Source organism: Elephantulus edwardii, unplaced genomic scaffold (genome assembly GCF_000299155.1).
Source record: "Elephantulus edwardii isolate Elephantulus edwardi_28Jun2011 unplaced genomic scaffold, EleEdw1.0 scaffold00036, whole genome shotgun sequence".
NCBI classification, from domain to species: domain Eukaryota; kingdom Metazoa; phylum Chordata; class Mammalia; order Macroscelidea; family Macroscelididae; genus Elephantulus; species Elephantulus edwardii.
The window spans coordinates 3,356,207-3,378,975 of record NW_006399786.1 but is presented as its reverse complement, the minus strand read 5'-3'; the positions used below and the strand labels follow the sequence as shown (position 1 = coordinate 3,378,975).

The 22,769-nt window shown below is 40.8% G+C and overlaps 1 protein-coding gene across 1 annotated transcript in view; it reads left to right on the top strand.

The window, feature by feature from the left end:
- Positions 1 to 14,340, top strand: part of COG3 (component of oligomeric golgi complex 3) — a 78,024-nt gene extending 63,684 nt beyond the window's left edge. The window contains exons 20-23 of the mRNA XM_006884607.1: positions 6,545 to 6,620; positions 10,632 to 10,759; positions 12,205 to 12,303; positions 14,299 to 14,340. Of these exons, the coding sequence (XP_006884669.1) occupies positions 6,545 to 6,620; positions 10,632 to 10,759; positions 12,205 to 12,303; positions 14,299 to 14,340 (345 nt within the window). The remainder of the gene's footprint in view (positions 1 to 6,544; positions 6,621 to 10,631; positions 10,760 to 12,204; positions 12,304 to 14,298) is intronic.
- Positions 14,341 to 22,769: the final 8,429 nt, after the last annotated feature.

Sequence of the window (22,769 nt, the reverse complement as noted above, 5' to 3'; positions counted from 1 at the left end):
AACTATTGTTTTTATGATACTTCTAACTTGCTGTTGTCAAGCTGATGCTTTTAGAAATGTTAAAAATCATACTATGCTCTTGTCAGTCATTGGCAGGTACCATTTTCTACTGGATTTCAGTTCTTTCAGACACACTGAATATTTGGTTATTGTTGTTGCTGTTAAGTGCCAACGAGTCATAGGCAACTCATAGAGACCCTATGAACAAAAGACCTGGACACTTGTATAACTTTCATCCTTTCTCCAGGGTCGTAGGGTTTCCGGGGTATTTGGTAGGGAGGTGTATTTTATTTTGCCCCATTCACAAATGTAAAACAGTGATGGAAGTATTTCCACAGGGGTTTTGGTTTAAAAAAAACAAAAAAACAACCCACAAAAAATCCAGTGCAAATATCAATACTTCATAGTTTACAGACAAATTTTTATAGAAATAATCTTTGTGAAAAGCCACTCTGTAGATTGCAACACGTATTTGGGAACATTCACTTCACAGCTTGAGCAACTGAATGATAGAGTGACTATTTAATGAGAATTATTTCTGCAATCTTTTAATTTTTCTGGTATAAACATCCTCCTTGATTTTTTACTTAACTATTCATCTTTCTTGACAAACAGAAATTACTAAAAGAACATACTTATGCTACTGCCTTATTTTCTGCCATTGGAAAAATAGCCTTTTCTGTAATTATATAGCCCTGGAGAAAATAATGTTGTAGAGAAGAGAGCCTACATGAAAACATTTGGGTCAGATTATTTTTATAAATTTCAAAAACCATTGATACTTTTTTAATGTAATAAAATTTAGTCCTACTAAATATTGCTTGAAATAAACTCTTTAGTGAGAATGAAGAGATGGTGGAGTATTAAAAAAGGGCATAGGATTTAAGAGTCGGGAAGGCAGGGCTTTACATGTCTTTCAGTCACTCCTAATGGAAGCTGTGGTTTTGTTTAATATCTCTGAGCCTTGGTGTCTTAGTTTCCAAGTGCTGGTGTAACCAGAATAACCACAGTGGATGACTTTAAAGAATAGGGATTTATTTTCTCACAGTATTGGAGGCTAGGAGTCCTAATTCAGAATGTTAGCAGGTCTAATCTATTTCTCTCTTTGTCAGCTCTGGGAGGAAGATCCTTGTCTGTAGCCTGGCTTTTTCTTCTCATTCTTTGGCTACATTTAGATGTGTCTTTACATGACATCTTTCTTCCCTGAGAGAGAAAGACAGGCAGACAGACAAACAGACAGACACACAGACAGAGACAAAGACACAGAGAGAGGCACACAGACAGACAGACACACAGAGTTGCATCCACAGGTATAGGGTTTTCCAGTTCATATATCTGTGGTGGACACAATTCAGTCTGTAGCACTCAATTTTTTGCTTTCTACAACGTAGAGGGTATAGTTTCAGTCCTCCTTACTGCTATCACGAAGATCAAAATAAGATCGTAAATGTAAAACACTTTTAACAATAAAGTGCTGCAGAAGTAATTATAGTAAAGTGCAACAAATTTAAGGTTCAAAATATGAATTAAGATTGTTTAAAGGAAGTTTTGTAAGTACTTGGCTACTAGCAAAATGTTGCTTGTCTATTCAGATCCACCCCCGAGGCACCTTGAAACAGAGATGTGCTGGACCCACTTGCATGGGATCCCAGCCATGGAAAGCCTGGGGCACACAGTTCTTCTCTCCTTTATCCTGTGCCACCACAAGTCAAAATCAAATGTTGTTGTTATGTGCCGTCGAGTTGTTTGCGACTCATAGTGACCCTAAACCCTGCTCTATCCTGTGCCAATAGCATTGCCTCTGAAATACCCATCCCGATTACCCCAGTCACTGAATCAATCCACCTCATAGAGGGTCTTCCCATCCTGCGCTGTCCCTCTACCCTACCAAGCATGATGTCCCTCTCCAAGGACCTGTCTCTCCTTAAAACATGTCCAGAGTATGTCAGATGAAGCCCCAGAATCCTTGCCTCCAAGGAGTAGCCTGGTTTAACCCTCTCCAGGATGAATCTATTTGTTTTCTTGGCAGTCCATGGTACCCTCAATACTCTTCTCCAGCACCACAGCTCAAAGGCGTCAATTCTCCTTCTGTCCTCCCCAGTCATTGTCCAACTCTTTGATGCATAACAAGTGATTGCAAAAACCATGGCCTGTATCAGGTGCACCTTAGTCTCCAGAGAGACACCGTTGCTCTTGAGTACTTTAGAGAGGTCCCTAACAGCAGACTTTCCCATCGCAATACGTTTTTTTTAATTTCCTGGCTGCTGGTGCCAAGATTGTTGACTGTAGAGCCGAGCAAACTGAACCTGTGAACAATCTCAGTCTCTTCGCTATCTATCCTGACGCTGTCAGTTGGTCCAGTGGTGAGAATCTTTGTCTTCTTGACATTGAGCCATACTGAAGGCTGCAGTCCTTGACCCTCTGCAGTAAGTGCATGAGGTCCTCCTCAGTTTCAGCGAGCAGGGTTGTGTCATCTGCATAATGCAGATTGTTGATAGATCTTCCACCAATCCTAACGCCACGCTTCTCCTCATAGAGCCCAGCCTCTCGGATAATCTGCTCCGCATACAGGTTGAAAAGGTATGGAGATAGGACACATCCCTGGCATATACCCTTCTCGATTTTGAACCATGCAGTGTTGCCCTGCTCTGTTCTGACGACGCCTCTTGGTCCAAGTATAGGTTTCGCATTAGCACAATTAAATGTTCTGGGATTCCCATTCTTCTCAGAGTCAGCCACAATTTGTTATGATCCACAGTCAAATGCCTTTGCATAATCAATGAAACACAGATAGACATTCTTCTGGTATTCTCTGCTTTCAGCTAAGATCCATCTAACATCAGCTAGAAACGGAATCAAATAGATGCTGTTTTTTAAAAGCTTAGTCCATCAACAAACAAATGGATAGAGAAGCTGTGGTATATTAACACAATGGAATACTATGCTGCATTGAAAAACAAGGAGCTCATGCAATATTATTCAAAATGGGTGACCCTGGAGGACATTATGCTGAGTGAAGTATCTCAGTTACAAAAGGAGAAATACTGCATGGTGCCACTGCTGTAAAACAGGACTGACATCAGGATTGGGGGGAGTCTGAGAAAGATGGGTTCAATAATGCATTGAAACAGATGAGGGAGAATACTGTTTAAAAGGGATATGGCTTAGGTAATTTTGTCATGATGGGAGTCCAGAGCAAAGGCTACACAGTGGAGTGGACCTGGGGGGAGGGATTGTAAAACAATTAAAGAATTTTTCTTTTACTTTTCCTAGAGGCGAGTGTACTGGGAGGGAAGGTTGGGAGGGGAGAAAAGGGCAACAATGAATGAATGGAAATCCAAAGTCCCTGTAAATTTTCATTGAAATTAATAATAATAAAAAATAAATAAATAAAGCTTAGCAGAGAATGTTTCCCCCAGTGGGCCAAATTGTTAAAATTTTCAAACTTCTGTGTAACAATAGTAATTTTCTTTCAAGTAATTTGCTGAAATACTGTTTATATATTCTTTTGGTTGTTTTTTTTTTCTTTCTTTTTTTTTGTGTTTTGTTTAAGTTTTTGTGTTTGTGTGTATCGTCAAATAGAATCTGACTGGTACAGGAGGAGATTGCCCCTCCTTCTCCAGCAGAGCATCTGATGGATTTGAATCGTGTACCTCTGGGATTGCAGTGCAGCTTCTTGCCAGTTTGAATATTTTTAATATACAAATGAAATGCTTTGAAATGCTAATTTCCTCAGAAACATTACAAATTACATTTTTCTGTGATAAAGTGCTAGTGATAGATTTTGACCTATGAATTTAATTTCTTATCTCCAGGAATTGTATCCTTATAAGAAATGAAGGTATAAAAATATGTAAATATTAAGATGTATGCAACACATTTGCGTGTGTTAGATTCCTGTTCATCCTGTAGGACATAAATCCCCAAAGCAGTAGACCTCATTAGGGAATACTTTTGAAGAAAATGCTTCTTAGGTATTAATGATGGATAATTAAGGTAAATTATCTGTGTAAATGTAGCAAGGACAACATGGAGGAGGCTGAGTCTAACTTCTACTAGCTTCATAAAAGGGAAATGTTCTCATTACTAACCAATCCTGTGGTAAGACATATTCCCCAACACTGCTGCACTTAATTCTCCTAGTCACTGGGTCTGTTGTTGATTGCATGTTGATTTACAGGCCTGACTTAACTCATAGTTTGGGGGGTTTATTAAGGAAATAAATTGAGTGGAGAAGGTAAAGACTATCACACAATGAAAACTCAAGTTTTGGTGAATAGCTATCCCAAGCCAGGTTAATACCAAGACACAGTTCCTCCATTAGTTGAGACAGCCTCAGAGTCAACAAGGAGAAGTCCAGGGTTAGCCCAGCAATGCAAAATGCAAGAAGCCTCTGGTTTCCTCAGTCATCTGGAAAGCCTTACCTCACAGCAGCCACAAGCCAGCTCTTCTTTTAATTGTCCCTCAAGCAAAACATTTGACTCTGGCTCTGACTCCAGGACTCCTTCAGGCTTCACCTTGTCACAGTCTCTCTGCAGTTAGATTAGCTCTCTTATGTTGGCCTCACAGCCGTTGATGAGGTGAACCGTGTGTCTGTAGTTACGGCAGCTGGAGACCATACTCCCAGAGAGAGGCAAAGGCAATAGATAAAAAAAACGTTTTCAAAATCTGAAACTGCTGCAATCCCAGAGGCACATGGTTAAAATCCACCAACTGTTCCATGGGAAGATGGACAGTTTCCTCCAGTGCAATTTACTGACTCTGAAAAACTGCTGAAAGGTCAGCTATGGGTCATTTTAACTTAACGTTTACACCACCACCATAATCGGGATGGTAGATAAAGATGGGTGTACAGATTTTATTTGCTTTTATTATAAAGATGTTACAGACAGTAAGCATATATCATAGGTAGGTCTGGTGGTCGGTTTCTGATGGTCAGAAGCTGTGCTGCAATCCCAAAAGTATGCAGTTTGAATCTACCAGCTGCTCTGTGGGAGAAGGATGGTCTGTCTCCTCCTGCTCAGTTTACTGCCTCTGAAAACCCACTGGCTTGTCAGCTCTGAGTCAGTTCTGACTCCATGGCACAACAAGAAGAAGCATATATCATTATGAAGTTGTATTTGCTATCAAATTGGAACTGATATGTAACTGACCCTCTCATGGGTTTTCAGAAGCTCCTGTAAATTGCATGGGAGGAAATTGCCTGTCTTTCTCCTATGGAGCAGTTGGTGCATGCAAACGACCTACTTTTAGGTTGGTAGTGCAATTCTTTACCTTTTGTCATTATATCACATCCTATATATCATGTATTTATCATTATGAAATTGGTTATATTCTGGAATGCTCAGAGGAAAAATAGACAGCTATTACAGTTGAACTATAGATCGTGTCCACTGAAAAATGTCCAAAATACAGATTTTAAGTTTACAAAATAGTTTGTGCCTCTTATACATATTTATAATGGAAAAACATTTGGAAAGATATGCATGAAAGTTGAGCATTCATTTTTATCTAATCTTAATCTCTAATCCTATATATGATTGACTTTTTAAAATGGAATCTCATAGTAAAAATGAAAGCACAGAAGGAAATGGAAGTGGAGGGTGATTTTATGTTCTTGGGAGAGCAGGAGCAAAGTCCTGATGTGTGATCCACAAGTATCTAGTTGGGAGCAGTCAGGAGAGCTGGGGAAATATGAGCTCATCCTCTGTCTGCCTGTCCTCAACCATCTTAATGAAAAATCTGAAGACTTGGTGTTCCGGGATAGTTAACCCATTTTTACAGTGAGGCAGAGGGCATAGCCTGGACCTTTTACACACAGTGGTTTGTTTTTGTAAAATGTGTACTCTTTCTGTGTGCTCTCTCCCAGCCAGTCTATACTTTGACCATAATCTACCACCTTGCTTAGAGTACAGTGTTTCCCTAGCAGGCAGATGTCCTGTTCTGAAGGGGAAGGTTGCTCAGTATCCAGACCACTGACTGGGTGTGGATGGCTCAGGCTTCTGTGTCTGGATCCGGAGCATGTCTCTTCTGATGCTTTTCCAGAATTGGATTTGTTTCAATGACATTATCCTTATTATATAATAAGAAATCGAACCATGTAGGTGTGTAAAGTTCATCCTGCATATTTTTCATATGATAATAATAATCTAATTTGAACATAGAAGCCCACTTAAAAGAGAGACTGGTTTTGTATTAACATTTTTCTAGGGTTTCATTTTTATCTTCTTAACTCTCAAATATTTTCGGCAGAATGTCTAAAGACATGGTTTGGTTTTATGGAAGTCATTATATGCCAGTCGTACCCTTGAAAATTTCTCCAAGGAACTACAAAGGAGATTTTACTAAAAGTTTTATTAGCTGTAAAAGATTATGTGATACAATATCTTTTGTACCCACCCCTCTACCCTCTAAAGCTCTTTAGGATTATACATTTGCTGAGCATTATGTTTAATTGGTTCACATGATGCTGTATCGCCTTGAGAACAGTACTGGTTTAATTTGTCACTGATGAAATGAAAACTCTTTTTTTTCTCCCTACCAGGTTTCAGCATTAAAAACAATGGCCAGTCAAGGAGGCCCCAAGTATACACTCTCACAGCAGCCTTGGGCACAACCAGGTATTTAGGTTTTACTATTTTGGGTTAGATTTTTCAGGGTGTGGCTTGCTTTGCATGTACGTGATCATTATTCTGAGTGTTTAGAGTTCATTTTGGGGCACTGAGAGGTCTGGATTCATGAAAGAGTCAGTTTGGAGCTGTCTTAAGTAGTGTTCTATTTGCATGGTAGCAAGTAGTCTGTGGGAGGAATAAGAAGAAAATCCCCAGTAAAAAATAGATTGCAACACAGCCAGAATGGAATGAATGAACTGATGACACTTTGTGGAAGATGTAGCTGGGAATGAATGAGCATGATGGCACGTTGTGGTAGATGTAGATGATCATACTGAATAGATGTGTACAGATTGTTAAATAGAAACCTAATAGTATAGATGTTCACCTTAGACGCAGCCAGATATTATTTTAAAAAATTTTAAGAGGTGGCTTAGATGGATAGTTTGCTGGTTTCTGTGCCCCATTTCATTGTGGTAAAACTTTGATGAGAATACTTTATTTGTAATTGTTAGTTGTTATCAAGTTGACTACAACTCATAGTGACCTTCTGAACCACAAGTTGGAAACTTACTCTGTCCTGCGCCATGCTCACAATCCACAATAGACTTCTTAGCCATAACTCGGAAGCAGTTTTGAAGGGTGCTGTTACTTGGATTAATAGGAGCCTTTGGTGCAAGTTTTCAGTTATTTATAAGGTTTACTTAGAAATAGCTGATTTTTATTTTGTATATTTATGTAAATGAAACTCAAGTGTAAGAAGTCTTCCTGAAGATAGGTAGAAATCAGCAAATAGAGGTATATTTAGTATAGCTAAGCCCAGGAGCTTGATGCATAATTAATGTATTACTATTTTATCTTTTCCTTCACAATAGGGTTATCATTTTCTCAAGTGGAGTAAAAGAGAATTCTCAGTATTGTTAGTGCATTTTGTTCTTAAGCATTAAGAGAATTGTTATTAAGAAAGCAGGAGAGACAAAAGGAAGCTGACAAAAGGACTTGAGGTGCAGATTGAATTAGGACTCTGTTTTGTTATAGAACCATTTACAGTTGTTTCCACGGGATGTTGGTGGATGTAGTAGTGATAGTTCACTTTACCTCAGTGGTGAGTCTTCTGGCCAGTGTAACCCCACTGGAGGTGGAGGTGGTTTTTCTTTATCTGTAAGTAATACATTAGACTCATGAATCACAAAGAGATTTCTTGGCCTTTCAGGGTGGGGACCATCAAGGACAGTCCAGGGACTGCCTTTGATTTCTGTATTGTATAAACCCAGTTGTTCTGGGTCATGCAGACATGATCATTTTAACAGGATCAATTCATGGTGACCAAAGGATAGTGAGCTATAAATTAGACTAGTTTGTTTATAAACTCTGGGGAATCTGCCTTTAATGGAATTCAAGAAATTGTTCACTAGCTTACATGCTCAAGTTCCTGTTGTTTTTAAGGGATCTGAAAACTTGGTAATCATGGAAGAACGTTTAGTGATGGTATAGCTAGAGCACCTGGAATTAAGTATTTTGGAGGGTCATTTATCTGTTGTTGGTTTTTTTTTTAACATAAGCAATTCTTGGATTGTTGTCTCTACTCTTGACCACAACTCTCTGCATTCAAAACAGAACAAGCCAATTGGCTGTTTGTCATAAAAGGAAAGCTTGTTATTGTTATGTGCTGTCAAGTTGCCTGCAACTCATCCTGACGCTATGTACAGAAGCTCTAAACCCTGCTCTATCCTGTGCCAATCTCACTGTCTCTGACACTCCTATCCCCATTGCCTCAGTGATCACCAAGGGTCTTCCTCGCTTGTGCTGTCCCTCCATCCTCACAAGCATGATGTCCCTCTCCAAGGACTGGTCCCACCTGGTAGCATGCCCAAAGTATGTCAGACAAAGCTTCAGAATCTTCGTCTCCAAGGAGCAGCCTGGTTTCCATTCTCTCTAGGATGAACCAGGTTTTTTCTCTTAGCAGTCCATGGTATATTCAATACTCATCTCCAGCACCACTGCTCAAAGGCATCAATTTTCCTTCTATCATCTCTAGTCATTGTATCACTCACTCTCTGATGCATAGCAAGTGATTGCAAAGGCCATGGCCTGTATCAGGCACACCTTAGTCTCCAGACTGAGATCATTACTCTTCAGTACTTTGGAGAGGTCTCTGACAGCAGACTTTCCCAGTGCAATTCATCTTTTAATTTCTTGGCTCTTGGTGCCAAGAGTATTGATTATGGAGCCAAACAAACTAAAGCTATCAACAGTCTCAGTCTCTTCACAATCTATCATGATGCTGCCAATTGGCCCAGTGGTGAGAATCTTTGTTCTCTTGATATTGAGCTTCAGTCCATATTGAAGGCCGGATTCCTTGACCTTCTACAGCAAGTGCTTCAGGTCTTCCTCAGTTTCAGCAAGCAGAGTTGTGTCGTCTGTATAGTGCAGATTGTTGATGAGTCTTCCTCCAATCCTGACGCCGCATTTCTCCTCATAAAGCCTAGCCTCCTGGATGATCTGTTCTGCACATAGATTGAAAAGGTATGGAGATAGGACACATCCCCAGCGTACACTCTTCCCAGTTTTGAACCATGCAGTGTTTCTTTGCTCTATTCTGACGACTGCCTCCTGGTCCAAGTATAGGTTCCTCATAAGCATGATCAAGTGCTCTGGGATTCCCATTTTTCTTAGACTTAGCCACAGTTTGTCGTGGTATACAATGAAAAGTAAGTTCTACCTTTGCCTTTCCAAATCAGTCCTTTGCTCTCATAACCATTTCCCCCCTTCTCCCCAGATTGTGCTTATTAGCATGTTTGGACTTTAAAAAATGTTAGACAAGAGAGATTTTACCTTGCTTTTTGCTTTTTCCAGTTATGCCATAGAATTCTTTTTGATATTCATCTGTGAGATGTAGAATTCTATCACTGTGTCATAATTATTTTCTAGTCTACGAATTCTCCATTAGTAGATCCTTAGATTGTAATTCCAGCTGTTTTTCTATCTACTCTACACCTGTCATCTTTTTTTTGTGAGTATATCCATAGTGTAAATTTCTAGCAGCTAAAAAGTTATATGTGAAAGAATATGTTTAAAATACTATTTGGCCTGGTGGTAAGAAGTTGTACTGCAATCCCAAAGGTATGCAGTTTGAATCCACCAACTACTCCACAGGAGAAAGATGAACAGTTTCCTCCCGTGCAATTTACTGCCTCTGAAAACCCTCTGGAAAGTCACCCATGGGTCAGTTCCAACTCAGAAGCACACAATAACAACAATAAAAATTCTATTACATTTGTTCTACTGTTTCTTCCAAGAGAACAAACCAGTTAACCTCCATCAGCAGTGGGGGAGACTGCCCATTTCTCTGTACTTCTGTCATTAGGGATATCTTCAATTTGGGTAATTTTTGCTGATCTCAAAATTTCTCATTTAAGCATCTTTGAGGTAATATATTAGTGAATCAGCCTTTCATTTTTAAAACCTCATAATAATTACTCTCTTTGGCTTCTTCATATACACTACATCAAGGTTCCGTGGTTATTGCTTAAAACTCTGCAGTTCTGTTCTCTTTCTGCTTAAGTGGTATAAAAAAGTGACTGGTGGATGTTTAACTTCCACTTACCTATGTATGGATATTTTCTGAATAATCTCAGTAAGCATTTTACCATCTCTTAGTTTGTGTAGCTCAGTTCTACAAGTGAATAAGCTCATTCATTAGCAAGTAACTCTTGGTGGAAGTCACTTTTTTTAAAAAAACAAACTCAGAAAATCTTTTCTCTTCAAATTCCAAGCCTGTAATACAAACTCCCATGAATGTACTGAATCAGCTTTAGCCCTTGGGATTAGAATTTTATATATAGCAGATACCTAATGAATGTCTACAGGGCTTGTGGTTAAACTTGATAAATAAATGAGAAAAATGAAAGAAATTCTTTCGGGAAATAAAAGAGTTTTTCTTTTGCTATTTTTCCTTTGAGTTCTGAATTAAAATGGAAATTTTTCTTTGTGACACTGACAAGGTTAATTTCTTTCCAGCAAAGGTCGGTGACCTTCTGACAAGTGCCTATAAGACAATAAAAGCAAAGCTGCCTTTGACATTGAGAAGTATGTCATTGTACTTATCCAATAAAGATACTGAATTCATCTTGTTTAAGCCTGTTAGGGTAAGTATCGTGAAAATTTGAGTGTGGTCCAGTCTTTTCAGATATTTTCCCTGGACAAAAAAAAAATGTTGGTGTACTATTATAAGAAAGTTGATTAATGGTGACTGTAATTCTTGCAAGGTTACAACTACTGAGTGTGTGTGTATATATATATATATACACACACATAAAATCAGAGGAAATAATATGTATAGATACTTATAGACGTATGTCTATATGTGTGTGTATTACTCATTGTTATTGAGTCAGAACCCATAGCTGACCTTCCAGCAGGTTTTTGGAGGCAGGCGATTGCACTTCTTTCTCTTTAGGAGCTCCTGGTAGATCAGACTGCCTTTGGTTAGCGGCAAAATTCCCTACCCATTAGAGCATCACAGCTACATACATGCATTCACACACACACACACTCTCACTCACTCATTTTTTTTTTACTTTTCCTTCTTTGACAGATTTCTACTTTGTACATGCTCCGAGTTTCACCAATTTTATACGCACGCACGTGTGTGTGTCACACATGTATACAAGAAACCAAACCCTACTGCAGTTGAGTCTGATTGATAGTGACCCTGTAGCAGAGTGTTAAACTGATGCATTGGATTTCCAAGGCAGTATGTCTTTTGAAACACCAACTGCTCTTTTTCCTGAAGAGAGGCTGGTGAATTTAGTAACTCAGGGCTTTCAGCTGCTGTGGCACATATAATGAGCCCTGGTGATCTCGTGTGTTGTGTGTTGGTTGCACTTCTACAAAAAGGTTGACAGTTTGAGTCTCTCAGCCAGTCTGCAGGAGGAAGCTGGACAGTCTCCTGAAAAGGCTTACTGCCTCAGAATTCATGTGTTTCCATTAGTCAGAATCCACTCAAGAGCAGTAGGTAACATTTTAAATATGCTGCTTTACAAAGACGTTAAACAGAGAAACAAAACCTGGCCCTCACATTGGATTTTTTTCCAGCACTTGAGAGAGCTGCTTTTTAGGAGTTATGTGCTATTTTATTGGCCAGTGGTGAAAATAAATGGTATTCAGTGGTACCAAGGGATTAAATGTCAGAGCAAATTTAGTACATATAACTTGGAGTTCTGGGTTGAGCTCACAGTTTTAGCCAAGGATTTGGTTGATTTTTTTTAGACTGTGTTATGTGCTTAGGAACGTTATTATCTTTTATATAAAGAATTGGAGCTAAAGTTCCTTCTTATTCTCTGGAGGAATAGGACTTGCTACAGTTTTGTTTTTGCTCAGGAAGTATCATCTGACAAATCTTAGATTTTGCTAACATCTGAAATACTGAGTGCAGTTTAAATGTTTGTGGTTGCTGGTTTTTTTTTATTTTTTCCTCTCATTGGAAAACATGATTTCTCCAATTGTTTTGTCAAATTTGATTACATTTTACTTCTTGTTTGACAAACGAGTATGATTTTTGCTACTCATTCTGCTTCTTCTTCTTCCTTAGAATAATATTCACCAAGTCTTCCAGAAGGTTTATACTTTGATAAAGGAAGACTTTAGCCCTGAAGAGATCCAGATGATAGTTTGTCCTTCCATGGAACAGGTAATCCACAAGACCCTAGTTACTTTTCCCCTACTTTGATTGTTTTACATGAATAACATATTTCAGTAGTTATGTTTTAATTTTTAAACCAGACATTATTTTATTTTAATGGGCAAGTATCATACTTTGAGTTGCTTTGAAAATGGTACAGTGGTGTCAGAGGCCCTCTAACTTTCTGAGACGGAGTTTTGTTGGCATCAGCCTAAGGATAATTTCCTATGAGGTAAAAGTCCAACATAATTTCACCCTCCAAACTTTGTTCTATTTCTGACTTCAGCCATCTATTCTGTGACATGATTTTTCTGCTGGGTTTGGTGACTGATTTGCAGTAGCCACACAGAGCTCACAGACAAGTGTTCAAGATCATAGAATTTATCAGGGAAGTAACAGGTTACAATTCAGGATCAGAAATAACTCGAGATATACTTATTTGGTCAGGACAGCTTCTTACCCATGCCCACAGCAGGTTTCTCTTGGCCTCTTGGTCTTTCGGCCTGACATCTGCTTTGCTTAGTCAAGTATTAAAAGCTCATTACCTCTGCCAAGTAGTATTCACAGAGCACTGTACCAGAAAGAATTAGTTGACATTGAAAAATTTCAGGAAGTATCATATGAACAAGAGCCAATAGTAATGAAGGATTAAATTCAAGCTGCCCTGACAGCATTTGGCAAAAAATAAGGCCCCAGGGATCAGTGCAGTAGCAATTGACATTTTTCAACTAACAGATGCAACCTGGATATGCTCATCAGTTTTTGCCAGGAAATTTGAAGGATAGCTGTCTAGCCAACTGATTGGAAGAGATCCTTATTTGTCCTCATTCCTAAGAAAGGTGATCCAACAGAATGTGCAAATTATAGAACAGTATCAGTTAATATCTCATGCAAGCAAAATATTGCTAAAAATCATCCAAAAACAATTGGAACATTGACAGGGAACTGTCAGAAGTTCAAGCAGTGTTTAGAAAAGGCCATAGCACAAGAAATAACATTGTGGTTGTCAGGTGGATCCTGGCTGAAAGCACAGAACACCAGAAAGCAAAGAACAAATAGAAGTCTATTTGTATTTTGTTGACTATCCAAAGGCATTAGACTGTGTGGCTGATAACAAATTATGGCTGACATTGAGAATGGGAATCCCGGAACACCATCTGGACAAAATAATTTACTAAAAACGTCATTTGAAGTAATTTTTCTCTGGTTATAGAGTTTGGTTTGTTTTTAACAGATTTCTGCCCTCCTCTTTTCATTTGTTTTTATGATACGAAATGTTTATATCATGTAGTTATGGCATAAAATAAATTTGAGCATCTCTTGCTTTAGTTTCCAGATCTCTCTACCAGCCTTTTTCCTGTCTTCATATAGATCATTGTTTTATTAATAATGGGTTAGCCTCCTGCACATTTTTTTTTAGTTTTGGGTTTTGTTTTTTTTTTTTAATTCATTTTAATGAAAGTTTACAGAGATTTAAAGTTTCCATTCATTCATTGTTGCACTTTTCTCCCTGCCCCCTGCCCCAGTTCGTTCTCCTCTTTGAAAAGTAAAAATATTCTTTCATTGTTATACAATCCCCCCATTTTTTTTATGATGGGAATCTACTTGTTTGCATTTTCATAGAGAAGATCTGAAGAATGGGAAAATTAAGGATGTGGAAAAGTGTCCATGGGCAGAGGAGAGAGGCTCCCATCTCAGAAGATTGGGGACTCTGTTGAGTGTGAAAGGAGAGAAGGCCACTGTGTGTAGGTGGTGGGTCTGAAGGAGCCTCACAGATGTTCTTACCTGACTGTGACTGCCTCCCACTCCTGAATGATATGACCGCAGGAAAGGGAGGAAGTGTTAGGGATTCGAGGAGAAAGGTTCAATTGAATTTTTCACTGTCTGTCTCATTGCTGTTGAGGTGGAACTCATAACTGCCCCTTGATGGTGGATTTCATCTATCAGAGAGGCTCGGCCTGCACGTTAGCAGCTTTCTGTGGACACCACCAGTGTTCTCCTCAGTTGAGCTTAGTGATCATGAATTCCACTTCAGAGACCATTTAGCTTTGTATCTGAATTTTCCCTCCAGTCCTAGTAAGTTGAATCAATGAAGATGGGGTCTAGAGGGCGAACTGTGTGTCATCAAGAACTGCTACAGGGTAGAGCCAAATAAGTTAAATGTTTTGTAAGAGAGGATTATAGTGACCAGCCATAGAGGGAGGAGGAGGATGATAACGCAGAAGCTGAAGGAGAGTGACAGATAGGAAAACTCAGATTATGTGAATTCTGGTGGAGTCAAAGATTCTGGAGTTCCATATGCAAGGGATAAACTGGAGAGATGAGAGGTGGTGATTACAGTGAAGTGCTTAGAGATGAGTTTATGTTCATGGATATGAACACCTGAGGTGGAAGATGGGGCTATTGATGGGAAGATATTAGACAACTGAGAGACCTAGATAGATGCTGATCTCCATGCTTGTAATTTCTTGCTAATCTTCACTGAACCCTTTGAGATGAAGGCATAGTAACAGCTGAATGAAGTTACATACCTTGCTGGGGTCACAGGGCTGGGGGCTGGGATATAACTGATTCTGTGCATTGTCCTAGAATGAGCCCCCTACTTGTTGTCACTTTCTTTTCCTTTTTAAGTGACCCTGGGAATTTATTGGAAGTGGGAGTGGCATCCACTTCCTACACAACATGCCTCTGGAAAATCTGTGAACTTTCATAAATGATGATAGTTATAGAAAGGCTTCAGGTCTTTTGTTCATAGGGTCGCTGTGAGTCGTGCTCGATTTGATGGCAATCAACAGCAACAATAACAACACAACTGGTAATTTAACATTTATGACCATATTCAGAAGATCCAACTTATCACTTGTTCACTAATTGCCATTGTGTCAGAACTGACAGATAGCTGATCCTCCAGTGGGTTTTCAGAGGTTGTTAATTGAATGAGAGGAGATTGCCTGTCTTTCTCCGAGAGAGTGGCTAGTGGATTTGAATTGCTTGCCTTGCGGTTGGCAGTCCAACTCCTTGCCCACTAGACTACCAGAGCTTCCAGTACTTAACAGTATAAATTGTTTTGGCAACTTTATTTTTTTATATAATTTTAAATTTACAGAGAATATTTAAGAATGCTCCCTCAGATATACTTTGAGCATGTTGCAAGGAGGGACCAGTCCTTGGAGATGGACATCATGCTCGGGAGGGCGGTGGGACAGTGCAAGAGAGGAAGACCTTCGATGAGATGGATTGATTCAGTGACTGGGGTAATCAGGATGGGTGTGTCAGAGACAATAAGGTTGGCTCAGGAGAGAGCAGGGTTTAGAGCTGTAGTACATGGAGTCACCATGAGTTGCAGGTACTTGACAAAATAACACATAACGACAACAACAATATGCAAGAATGGCATAAGACATTCCCTTAACCTTTCACCTAGTTGTTTATAATGAGCACATACACTTTCTCTCTTCCTTTCCCTCTTTGAAGTTATTTAAGGGACATGGTGTCCCTTTATTTCAGGGTTTATTTCCTAAGAGCATGAAGAGCTTGTTGTGGTTTGTTACACTTATCACAACAGGAAATTTGATTTTGATGCTGTTGTCTAATTGATGGTTCAAATTCCAGCATACGTCCCACAGCTCGAGGTCATAGGCTGCTTTGAAGGGTCAAGGTCCTAGTTTCTTTTAGCTAGGAACAGGTCCTTTTCTGCGATTTTCTTGTTTTTGTTAGTCCATCAGTTTTGTGGTAGCTGTTTGATGATTAGATTTAGGTTCTATATTTTTCTCAGGAGAAACAGATGTGATATTGAGTATCTGCCTCTGTCATTTATAAGAGATTTTTTTTTTAAAAAAAATACCTTGTTTTAATTCAGTCACTCATAGATATTTTGTTTTAGCAGTAATTACAATTTATAATGCCATAATTTACAAAGTCCTGTTGACATTTCACTGTTCATCTTCCTTTCCTCTGCCTGACTCTGCTCCACCTTGCCCTCCCATCCCTGCCTGTGAACTCCCCACTGTTGTTTCTGTCTGTGGGTAAATCTTCCCTACTCTCTTTATTCCCCCATCTTCCCCCCCTCCCCAATTTGTTCAGTTATACTTGTATTGTTTCAGATTACTAAATGCAGTGCACAAGTTCAATTTTCCTTTCATTTAAGGTTGATTATCCCCTTCACTAGTCCATTGCAGTGTTCATTATCCATTCTTTTCCTGCTTCCCCCGCCCCCCCCATCATGACCATCCTATTTTTAGAACGTGGTTATATATTTGTCCCTTTGTGACCAAGTTATTTGCTCACCATAATGTCCTCTAAATCCATCCATCTTGTGGAGTGTTTCAGAGCTTGTCATTGTTTGAAGAGGAGATTCTGAGGGGATGATTTTATTTCCCCAAATCTCATCTGTAGAAGTGTCACTGCCAGGTTCGGTATCTGCGGTTGGAGACCTGTGTGCAGACTGTGGATTGTGGTCTCCACAGCAGACCTCCCTGGGCCCCACCCCACGGGCCTGCTCTGTAAGGTGTCCAGGCCGATCCTGCCAGCAGACCAGGCTTGAAACTCATTTGTCATATCACTTCTTGTGTGCTGAAAAAGTCACTTGAAAGTTCCACACAACTCTGCCCCAAACACACCCTACATAGAAGAAGATGGTAGTTGCTATTTAGATCTATTTCAGTAACTGGTCCATCTTGGTATACATTTTTCCCTCCCTGATAAACTTTGGATTTTAAATGACTGCGGGCAAAGTGATAGTGACTGTATGGTGGGTGTCACTCCACAGGCTCTGCAGTGCTCAGGACCCAGAGCACACAGTTCATGCTGTACAGAGCCATGGTGTCAGAGAAGAGTGTGCTCCGCAGAGTTTACATGGCTGTGAGCTTTCAGGGATAGCTTGCCACGTCTTTGTTCTGAGGTGCCTCGGAGAGTGTTCAGCTGACAGCCTTTTGATTAGTAGTTGAGTGTTTACTTATTTCTACTATCTCTTAATAACCTTTAACTTTTTTTTACGTAGTTTTTAAAAAAATTAGAACAGCTTTCTTTTAAAATTTTTTTAATTCATTTTAGTGAAAGTTTACAGAGACTTAGGGTTTCCAGTCATCCATTGTTGCACTTTTCTCCCTGCCCACCCCTCTCCCCAATTCACTTTTCTCCTTGATAAGTAAAAGAAAAATTCTTTCATTGTTATGTAATTCTTCCCCCCAGGTTCACTGCACTGTGCAGCATTCATTCTGGATTCCTGTCGTGACAGTAATACCTAGTTATATATCCCTTTTAAACAGTTCTCTCCGTCATCCAGAGCAGATTTCTTAACATAACCTTTTACATTTCAGGTAAACCTGCTGCTGTTAGATTAGCAGTAACCAGACCAGTTGGCTGTCGGCATAAAAGCAGTCCTTAGGAGCAGCTGAAACATCTTGTTGCCTACAGGACGTTGAGGAAGGTGTATGGTCGCTCCTCTGAGAGCCATCCAGCCTGCTGCTGCCCAGTGCTGACCACAGGGTGTAAAACGAAGTGTTAAGAAGGTGGTGTTTCCCTTTAAAAAAACATCACAATGCCAAAGACGAATCTGAATGGTGGTAACTGTCTCATTTAAATGTTCAGAAGAAACAGAAGTGTTTCAGCATGACCTTAATTGCTACCCAAAGATGTGCACTGAAGTTGATTACAATAAATAGTATTGTAGATAAAGCAGGGACGAACTACAGAGCACAGGTCGTTAGAAAGCTTCTAAGGTAAAGGTGCACAATGGCAAGAGATGCTGGAATACCTTTAACCACGGAGCATTCCAGTGACTGTATAGTTTTACTTTCAGAATAGTTATTTCTGCGCCATGTTCAATGTAAAGTTTCACCCATCATTTTGAATTTCATTTGAGTAGGTTGTATACTTCTGAGAACACTTTCTGCTTTCCTGGGCATTCAGCCTGTTATCTTTCTGTATGTTTGGTGTGAGGTAGCTGAAAGACGAAAGGGCCTTCTAGCAGGTCCCAGAATCTTCTTGAATTACTTAGGTGCAGAATGTTCAAACGCGGGGAGCTGCAGCCTCCTTATAATAGGTGTGTGCAGTATCTTTAATGAGAATCTAGCAGTCAGTGTTTGTGAGGGGAAGTACCAATTAAGGATGCCTTAGAGCTGACACATCCAGAGAGAAGGGGGCCTGATGAATAACGGGTCTCAAGAATGAAGGTTAGGGTTACCACTTTTTCCACACTGCTTCTGCCTTCGGCTCTAGCGGTTCTTTGAAAAGGGAACACTTTCATCCCGTGTCTTCAACTGGCTGTGCTGTGTCCTGGCATTTTGGATTTCCTATTATAGTAGAATAAATTTTCCTAGCAAAGATAAGGATGATGAGGGCTGAATGCCCACACCTTAAACCTACCACAGTATGTCAGGGATCTGAAAAGAAATGAGAACTTCTCGCAAATACGGATTTCCTACTAAGATTGATTTTTGCCTCCAACATTACAGTAAGTGTAGCCTACTTTTGGTTCAGAAAGAGTTGAGTTGTTTCAGCACCGGTCTAGCAGTGGGGCCCTGCCAGGGGCTCAGACTCAGCAGCAGTCTTGGAGGGGCGGCCTTCCTCCTGATCCTTCACAGTGAGGGTAGCAGCGTGGCCCACACCCTCAGACCAACCCTTCCCATGTGTAGATAGGTAGCTTGTCCACTGTCTGTCATTGCTAACAGGTCACTGTCCCTCAAGTCCTTTTCAGCTGGTGATGGATGTTACTTAATAGAGCTTATTACTCTGTATTTTGGGAAGTTAGAAGGTGAAAAGGGTCTATATTCATTCTTGAAAATGAAATGAATGAATCTGGGAAGACTGTATTTGCTTCCACTCCTATTTTAAATATGTGTTTAATAACAAACTGTAAAATACCCACTTTTGTGTATTATATGTACATTTGATTTTTTTAATAGCCTTTCCAAAGAAATGAGGGCATGATCATTGTACAGTACTGTAACTGATTGACTTTGATGTACAGCGTGTTCCTAAGGGCAGAAATATTAACTGACACTCGGTTCTGTGTCTTGACTCTTATTTCTGAGATACTCAAACACTTTCCACAGTGTCGATAATGAAATAGGTGATCCAACTTATTTGTGAAATGATTATTTGTTTAAATCTGTACAGTTTCAAGTGTTTACTTATACAGAGTGTACATACTTTAAAAATAATTTAAATGCTTTATATTATTTGACTAGAAATTGCTGTTTTTCATAAATGTGAATTTTTAAAAGAAATAAAGATTTCTGCTTCTTAGTTTGTTTTCAGGTGTCTATTCTGTGTGGATTCCCCCACTATTAATTGAAAATCTTACTGAGAAATTGTAAAGTATATATAGATTCTCTCTGTGTGTGTGTCTCTTTCTGTCTCTCTTTTTCTCTCTCTCTGTCTGTGTGTGTGTGATTAAATTGGCTCTGAAAGCCCACTGGAGGAGGGGAGCTATGAGTCAGTGACTTTGATGGTAGACCACGTGTCTGTGTGTGTGTGTGTGTGTGTGTGTAAGCTCGGATGGCCCATTGGTAAGAAGCTGCACTGCAGTACCAAAGGCACGAAGTTGAAATCCACCACCTGCTCCATGAGAGGAGGATGAGCAGGCTGCTTCTATATAATTGACTGCCTCTCAAAACCTGCTAGAGTGTCAGCTATGTTCAGAATTGATGTCACACAACAAAATAAATACGTATATATGCATGTGTATATGCTCTGGTAGCTTAAAGCACATATTTAATGCACCAGCTGTTGTGTAGGAGCAAGATGAGCAGTCTCTTCCCCTGTGATTTGTTAGATGCAGTAGCATCCACTATGACTCAGCGACCCTACGGACGACGGATCTGAACTTCGCCCTCTCCTGGGCTCTTCTCACCGTCTCTGCCACCCATTGTTACAGTCACTGTGCCCATTTCGTTTAGGGTCTTCCCTTCCTCCACTGACCCTCCGCTTATCCGAGTATGTCCTTTTCCAGGGTTGATTTGAGTGGGAAAGGACTTTTTTGGGGGGGTATAGGAAATCATGAGACAGACTGGAGGCTGGAGAACTGGGGAACAGTTGAGAGCAGCTGCATTTTCCTTCAGAGATTTGTCCTCCGCATGATAGGGGCACACCACCAGAGCTCCTTAGGGTTACTATCCACATCATAGAGTTGAATGAGGTGTAACTTGAATGATGTTTAGCACAGTGCTGCCTGGTTCACAGTAGTTCCTAAAGAGAAGGGGCCTGAGGGGACCAAGGGAGCCATGTCTACAAGTCAAGGACTGGTTAGACACAACTTTACATAACAGTTGGGGTACCACTTCTCAGAGATGCCCTGATGGGAACGGAGGAACTAGACCTGCAGTAGCTGGCACTGGCCCCGAGTGGTTTCTTTGGGCCAGGCACTGGCCTAAGTATTTTGCACGCGTGCACTAGTTTAACACTTGCAACCTGACAGCAGCAGATAGGATTCTAGGCCCACCTTACAGGTGAGGAAACTGAAACACAAAGCTACTTGTCCAAAACCACACATCCAACAAGCAGCAAACCTAGACTGTGGATGCAGTCTGTGCCCTAGATCAAGAAGAGAAAGCTGCAGAGAACGTGCACGTAACAAAAGGCCAGGAGAGCCAATGATGGGGGGACTGAAATGTATTAATGACCAGAATCATGACTTGCTTCTGAAGCTATCAGACCAGGGAAGAGGGTGAGAGACATTTTCTGCGCCTGCTTATGGATTCTGTAAACACCAAGAAGCTGCAATGTGTCCTAAATGACAAAGTGACTCTCAAAAGACTGAGGTCTTGGGGTTCCTGAGGACCCCTTTCCCAAATGGTCAGTAGAGGCTGGAGAAGCTCCCGGGCGGTGTGGAGAATCGTGATGACGTCTTTGGAAAAGGAGTCACTAGAGAAGTCATGTTGGAAGCCACGAAGTTTTCCAAATCAGCGATGCTCAGCAAACTCAGGATCTTACTCATCTTTGCCAGAAGGAGCTGAGTTTTCTGAGCCATCCCTTTAAATTCCACTTCTGGGATTCTTTTGTTCTTCATTTCAGTCAGCACCTCTGGACTTATGTACTGAAGACATTCACAGAAGAGTGAGTGAGGATAAGCCTGCCTGGTGCCTCGCTGTCCGTTGCCCACCCCCACACTCAGCTGCTCTGTGGCCATGACCCAGTGTTCTCTGGCACCATCCCCAGTCCCCCCACCATTCGTCTGCTGAGTCCCCAAGTACCCTCACTTGGCCTCCATGCCTGTGGTTCATGTGAGCTGTGGTCACCCCTCAGTCCAACCTCAAAAGAGAAGGATCTTTAGCTACAGGTAAATCTTGTTCAAAACAGCCAAAAAGAAAGGGAGTTCTGCCACTAGGCCACCAGAGGCAAGAAACTGTGCTGCAATACTGAAGGTGCATGGTTCGAATCCACCAAATGCTGCATTAGGAGGGACAATCTCCTCCTGTACCAGTCGAATCCGATTTGATGGCACACACACACACACGCACACGCACACTCTTGAACTAAACAAAACAAAACCCCAAACAAACAAAAATAACAGCCAAAAGGTGGATGGATATCATGCATCAACAGAATGGACGAACCAAACTTGATACAGACTTGGTAATGCAGTACCACTCAGTCAGTCATCAGGAATTACTGAAGTCTTGTTACCTGCTACGACATGGACTTTGAAAACATCATATTAAAAAATCAGACCCAAAACTGACCTCTACCCTTTGACCTCAGATGTAGGAAATATCTACAACTGGCAAAGGCCTGGAGACCACAATTTCTTAGAGGACAAGGGGCTGGGAGATGTGGGGGCACTGGCTTCTGTTCGGTGGATGAGAATGTCTGGTAACAGGCAGTGTTGACGGTTATATAACCTGGTCAAGGTGACTAAAGCCACTGAGTTATATACATAAGATTAAGCTAAATGTTTGCAATATGGGTAGTATCACAAAATAAAGATGAAAAAGCAAAAGCTAAGTAGCCCATGGCTTAGTTGTCCCTGCCGTGGGGATACTGGGCTGTGCTGGGCACTTGGTTCCTGTCTCTGAGAGGCTGGGCTGTGCTGGGGACCTGGTTTCTGACTCTGGGTTCCTTAACAATGGTTGCCGCAAGGTATGGCCAGCAAGTCCTCAATGGAACCTTCTGCAGCAGAGCCTACCCTGACACAGTGGGGTCCCAAACAGTCAGAGACAACTCCATGGCTACTGGCTGGTTGTTGAGTGGATTGGTAAGACACGTAACCTGGCATCGAGGCCCAGGGTGAGAACCAGGGCAGGGACCAGTCTGAGTCACCCAGAGCCTGGGACACTGACCCCTTTACCTTGTACTTGGTGCCCAGGTTTAGGTGAATCTGCTTCTTCTCGGTGATAAAGTTGAATAAGACCTTATCCTGGCTCTTGATTTGTACCTTAATGTGCCGGTTAATTTTCAGGGAGATAGGCTGGACTGGGGGCGCGTGGGTATGGAGCTTCAGGTTCCACCAGTTCCAGGCCTTCTGGCCTTTGCCT